The 6,351-nt window shown below is 41.4% G+C and overlaps 1 protein-coding gene across 3 annotated transcripts; it reads right to left on the bottom strand.

Annotated features, from left to right (window-relative positions):
* Nucleotides 1-28: 28 nt before the first annotated feature.
* Nucleotides 29-3,171, bottom strand: btd (biotinidase). 3 transcript variants are annotated; one of them, XM_025065148.1, is made up of 7 exons: nt 2,918-3,171; nt 1,592-1,741; nt 1,336-1,487; nt 1,090-1,267; nt 639-1,012; nt 461-553; nt 239-379 (listed from the first exon to the last, which is right to left on the bottom strand). In XM_025065148.1, exons 1-6 carry the CDS (start codon nt 3,134-3,136, stop codon nt 481-483), a joined length of 1,146 nt encoding a protein of 381 aa, XP_024920916.1. In that variant the 5' UTR covers nt 3,137-3,171; the 3' UTR covers nt 239-379; nt 461-480. The 3 variants fall into 3 exon arrangements, with proteins under 3 accessions (XP_008330265.1, XP_008330267.1, XP_024920916.1); XM_008332043.3 differs by having other exon boundaries at nt 29-379; nt 461-1,012; XM_008332045.3 differs by having other exon boundaries at nt 29-379; nt 461-1,012; nt 1,585-1,741; nt 2,918-3,055.
* Nucleotides 3,172-6,351: the final 3,180 nt, after the last annotated feature.

Raw genomic sequence — 6,351 nt, 5'->3', positions numbered from 1 at the left:
TTTACACGACCAAAGACTGTAGAATATAGAATAAAATTTTACACCTTTTATCACAATAATCAGAAAGGGAGTTTAAAAATGATTGAATGATCAGGACAGCATTATTTCATTGATTGTCTAGCTGGTACATCCTTCCATACAGACAGGCTGTGACCAGACCATCTGTCATGTCCGAATGAATCATGGTCACTATGTTATTTTCATTCTTCTCAACATGCTGCGGCTGCTCCAGAACCAGGCCGCTGGCCAAAATGGAAGGATACACATATCTGGTCCCAAACTTTCCCTCCAAGCGGAAGTCAATTTTAGTCTCAGCTTCTTCCACTTCCTGTCCACAGGAACTGGAGTCTCGCCCCGCGCAACGGACCAGTGCACATACCTGTCAACCGAAATCATTTAAATTGACTGGTTTTTAAGTTTAAAATGTATACTAGTTTGGGTTCTTATATCTTATTTATACCTGCAGGGCATATCGCCCGTTCACAGTGTGTGTTCCAGCAAAAGCTCCCAGTGCATAGAGCTCTGTACTGTCACTCTGTGGTAATTGCCGGTACTGGAGTTGACAACAGAATGTTCCATCACAAACTTCAAGTTTTCCTGCGGTTTCGTTTAAGAGAACAAATGAGAATGGGTCGTACATCATGGATGAGATAAAGGAGGAAGATGGGACGGTTTTGGGAGGAGAAGAATAATCACAGCTGTCTTTCTGACAGTATCCAGAGTCTGTGGCTGCTGAAAAGGTCGATTCTGTTCTACCTCCACTCTCCTCCAGGACGGGTAGCGTGGCCACCAGTAGCCTGCCCTCTTCTGGGTCTCCTTGCCGGGCGTGGTGGTAGGTCGCTGTGAAAGGGGTGTACATACCACTTCCTGTCATAATTAGATGATCGTTGCGAATGTTGGATGCTAATAAAGTGACGTTGGCTCCCAGGCTGAAAGCTCTCTGGAACTGGATAGTATCCAGCAGGGGGAGCTGGTTCATCCAGGCTGTGGGGAAAATAAACTGACGCACACCCTGGAGGTGCAAAACAAAGATGTTGAGGAGGAAACTTTAGAGCAAAGCAAAGTGCCATTTGATCTTTTTTTTTTTACCCTCTCCACAAGGACGACTGTGGGGTCATGGAACAGGATGTCAAAGCAGGTGAGAAGACCAAACCTCCCAGCAAAAGGTGTGTCAAACGTGATGATCTCAGTCTGTGGTGGTGTGTCAAAGGCCTCTTCAAAATAAAGGTTGCGTTTATGGTATCGTGCCACCAACTGACCATCGGAGCTGTGTGAAGAATGGTATCAGTCACTGGACATTCATTCATTTTATTTAATGATGTGTTTAAAATGCACCTGAAAACGACATTAGTGTTGAACTGCCAGTGTCCATCAGGTGAACAGGAGGAAGAAGAACTGGGCTCCACGGGGCAGGGCTGCAGGTCACCCATGTTGGCCACCAGGTAGAGGTTGTAACCATGTGCCATACAGCTCAACCTCTGAAGAATCTAAGGTGTGAGTGTAATTGGACACATCAATCACTAATTGGATGCAATGACTGCAATACAATAGAATAAGAAAAAAGTGTAAAAAGAAAAAAGTGACCTTGCACCTCAGTGTTGGTATATCTTCCTGGCTCTTTACAAGGATTCCATTTCTCCTGCTGGGGGTCAGGGATGGTTTCCAGGTAGCCAGAGATGGATAATCGGCTGAAGTTGAAGCCCTGAATACCATCCTCTGGAAAGACTAGGATCTGAGCGCCCTGAGTGAGGTAAGATGGTTGGAGGCAAAGAAAATTAATCTGAACAGATCATGATGTCTTTTTAAAACAAGAGGAAGTCAAACATTTTTAGACATTAAAAAAAAACAAAATAAAACACTAAACCTTTATGTTTTTGGCCATACACTTGCATTTTGAGGCATTTTGGGACTAGTTTTTTGCATTTTACCGTGATAGTAAGACTATAGTCTTGCTTGTTTTTGTGTCATTCTTATGAAATCATTAGTACACCATGGCAGTAATGATTTCAGTAAGAAAGCATGCATTTTAGTAAAATAAGAAAACATAACAATGAAGCTAATAATGTTCTACTTCGTGGACATTAAAGCCTTCATCCCAAAATCACAACCTACAACATCCTCAGCTCGGCACTTCTGAGTGTTGTCGGAAATCTGGGAAAAGTTCACTTAAAAAATTGGTTAGCAGTAGGAACCATTTGCATACAAAGTCATGTTTGTTTGTTTTCCTCATAATATTTTGATTGTGTTTTGTGAAAAAATGTTAAAAATAAAAGTTGCTTTATCTAGCCCTGTGTTGTTGTTTTTAATTCCATACATGTTGTTTTGGTTCTGTATTAATTTCTTAATTAAAACTGTATTTCTTGAGAGTTATTAACATTCTAGAAATATGCATTGTCATTTCTTAAATGTATTAATCATTACCGAACCATTAGTGCTTCTAGGTCTCTATTCTTACATTTTAATGGGAGAAAAATCAGATGACGCTAGATCAAAACCTTGTGCAAAGGTCAACACAAGTTACTGTTCGACAACGACATGGAGATAAAACTTGTCAGAGCCTTTGGAGACTCCTATATGACATGTTTCTAAATTGTCACCTGTCATTCACCGTAAACACTTTCTGACATGTCAGAGATATAACCGTTTATACTTTGTCTTCAATTTTAATTTTCCCATTTTAAATGTCCTTCAAAACACAAACAGCTCATTGATATGTGATTAGTGCTTTAGCAAATAGACGTACAGTACATGCAAACGACTCCTAATTATAATAGAATTCAAGGTACTTACGGTTGGTTCCCGACTGTCAAATAGGTAAACACAATTTGCAACTTCTACGCTGCACAAAATGCAGCACAGAAAAAATAAAATAATAAAAATGTTAAATTTGAGACAACCTGCTATATATTATTTTCACCTGCTTCGCGGCGCGGGCAGCCTGTTCCTCGTAAATATCCAAGTTTTTCTGCACATGTTTCAGGGCATCGCAGCGGGACAGCGGGACTCGGGGCTCCGGGTTCAGGAACACACGATGCTCATACACAGCGGCAACATACGAAGACCCCGCGCTTAGCACTGCTTCACCGAACCTTAAAGATGAACAAAGATAACAATATATCAGAGCTGACAAAAACATGACCACTCACCGGACACGGACAACCGTAACACACATACACACCAGTCCGGTGGGGTGGGGTTTTGGTAAACATGGATGTGACGTTTAAAAACTCTTATTTTGAAAGTAAATGTTTGAAAGGTCAGTTTATGAACCGGAAGAATATTTGGAACTCGACACTTAGTGTTAAACGCAATAACAACACAATTTGGAATTAAAAAAATGATTGTTTTTTGATAATCCACAGGTGAAAGAAGAAACTGGAAGCACTGGCGTAAATGGTATTAATTAGTTTTCTTGCACTTACACTTTTCCTTGCTTTTCATTCTTGACCATCAGCATTAGCGGTGCAATGTCGACAGCTCCAAATGCACTAGCAGAAGCCGGAAAAGGTGGTTTGTCTCCCAGCCATCCTTCTCCCAATGCTTGCTTCAGCTGTCGTCTCGTCTCCGGTGGCGGTTTGATCGGAGCTGCAGCTTATGTGTTCGCGATGAGCCAGAAATCTACCTGGGCAAGCACAGCGAGAGGTACTATAGGCAAAATGGCACAACTCACCTTCGCTACTGGTAAGTCTGTTGTGGATTTTACATTACTATGATGTGGCCTCCTTTCTTGTTATTAATTTTGGAGACATGGTCGTGTGTAATGACTGTCTGCTTGTTTCAGGTTTGGCTGCGTGGGGTATTTTTGTCATCGTTGGCAACGATGAAAAAACAAAAAAAGACAGAGGACTGAAGACTGTTTGATGCTGGACTTTTGCTTTGTACTATTCGCAGCATCCAGCCATGGGACTCAGGATGTCAGGCCAACGAGCATCACGTGAATTTAACTAGCATTTGAGAGCTGAGCAGTGACTGGAACTTTCTAGATTTTAAATAATAACGTGTTGGTCTCAAAGGCACTTTGTTAGATTCTGTTGTTGTCTTACATCTTACTCGTATACTATACATGTTTACTCACCAGATCCAACAATGATTTATTCAATAAAAATTTCAGTTAAATTTGAGGACACTGTTGGTGGCTCTATTTGATTTGTTTACATTTGTAAACTAGAAATTGCAACTAGAAATGCAATTAAGACGCCAGATACAATGTGGCACAGTTAATCTGAGTTACTTTTTATTAGTGTTATACTGATCTCAGAACTGCTCATGAGAAAAAGTTTGATAAGCATGATGCAAAAAAAAAAAAATCCCTAGATTCACTTTCAGTTGCAGTAAATGATCGTGGTTGTTTTTTTTGTTTTAGGTTAAAGAAAAATATGAAAATAGAGTTGACAGTACATTTAGGCACACTATTAACACATACTGTACACAGATCTGCACACATTTTGTCATAATAGATTCCTATATATAGTGGGGTTAAAAAAGCGTTCCTGTTTGAACAGGTGTGCAGAAAGTTAAAGGTGACATATGCCTCCACCATGGGGGACAAACTTCACCTCCCAGGTTGACATATCCAGTCCATGTCCTCCATCTCAGTCGATTGAGTATCCAACGCGGCTGCTCAGTGGAAGCAAATCGCAGCAGACGAAGCAGCTCCATCAAACGACCTCGACACAGTTGCTACGGTAAGTGCTCTAAAAGCTGGTCAAAACAGGACACAGCTCTCCTGTGAGTCCATCCAACTGGGGGAGAGGGCGTGTCCCTTCAGCTGTCAGTTTATAACAACAAAGCATCTGGTCCTGCTTTGACGATCCCACACATGTAAAACAAACATCAGTCAGGATTGTAGTAGTTTCAGTTGTCTGACTTTTGCCTCTCGCCTCTTTTAGCTTATTTCCAAGGCGGTGACAAAGACCCAACGTCCACACTGCACCATCAGAGAACAGATTCTGCACACGCAGGTGAGGGCAAAGAAGAAAATACCCCCACTCACATCAAACAAAAATCCAAACACTAAACACCAGACTTATAAAACAAGTCTGTTAAAATGTAACATTGTACTTTACAACAACGGAATGTTAAGTTGTTGGGACAAGAAGACATCAGTGGGGATTTCTCTGCGTTTTTGTTTGCTAAGAAAAACAACAGAATTACTTAGTATCAGTATATAGTGATTCAAATGCACATGCATTTAAGGAAAAACATATTGCACAAAATTAATTTTCTCTGAATAAAACTGATTAGGGATATATCTCCATATCGCCATGTTCATCAGATTCAGTCATGTGAGGGAGATTTTCCTCCTGAGTGCATCTCTCTGTTAGTGTGTGATTCTTTTTTTTTTTTAAGGCTGGTTCCCAAGCTCCACTGGCACACTTTCTGGCCAGAGACAGCAAAAAACACAGACGCTCACACACACACACTTAAACCCATTTGCGCAACTTTAACAGGAGCCAAGTGTGGACTTAGACCAGAAGATACGTTCCGTGATTTTGCGCTTGGGGATTTTGTTTCATAGCCTCACCTTGAAAGTTGACACAGCTGTCTATTTCTTCACATGATTATCACTCTGTAGCACAGCAATGTTTAGAATATCCCATCATCAAGCCAGTACATACAGAAATAGATGAAGGGAAAAGCATAAGCTTTTTTTAGAAAATAAAAAAAAGCACGATTTTAGGTGAAGCCGAGAGGCTTGGACGACAAAAATAAAACATTGTTTCACCTCATGATCACAGCAGACAAAGCAGCTCCATCAAACGACCTCGACACAGTTGCTACGGTAAGTGCTGTAAAAGCTGGTCAAACAGGACGCAACTCTCCTGTGAGTTAATCCAACTGGGGGAGAGGGCGTGTCCCTTCAGCTGTCAGTTTATAACAACAAAACGTCTGGTCCTGCTTTGACGATCCCACACACGTTTTCCTCCAGAGTGCATCTCTGTTAGTGTGTGATTTTTTTTTTAAGGCTGGTTCACCGGTCACTTAGAGCAGATCCTCCTGTGTTTGTGACTTGTTTCATAGGAAGGTGTGGTTTGGGTGTCGGTCCTGGAGACTGCTGCCCCCACGACCCGGGAACGGATAAGCGAAAGAAAATGGATGGATATTTGTTCAGTCACATTTTTAAAAACAGCGCCTCGTTGACCCAGTGACATGGACATATTTGGTTGCTCTGAAAACAATGTTGTTGCATGTTTTATCAATGTGCAGATTCTACAACAGGCTGACAGCTGAGGAGTGATCAGTTCAGAGTTGAACAGCGGACAGACACGGGCAGGTAAGTCGAATTGTGGGTCTATGCAGTTTAAAAAGAATACAGTATCTGTGGTCTTGTTTCCAGACCACGTGAAGCAG

This window comes from Cynoglossus semilaevis, chromosome 18 (genome assembly GCF_000523025.1).
Source record: "Cynoglossus semilaevis isolate Cse_v1.0 chromosome 18, Cse_v1.0, whole genome shotgun sequence".
NCBI classification, from domain to species: domain Eukaryota; kingdom Metazoa; phylum Chordata; class Actinopteri; order Pleuronectiformes; family Cynoglossidae; genus Cynoglossus; species Cynoglossus semilaevis.
The sequence above is the reverse complement of the archived record's forward strand: the minus strand, read 5'-3'. Positions and strand labels throughout refer to the sequence as shown.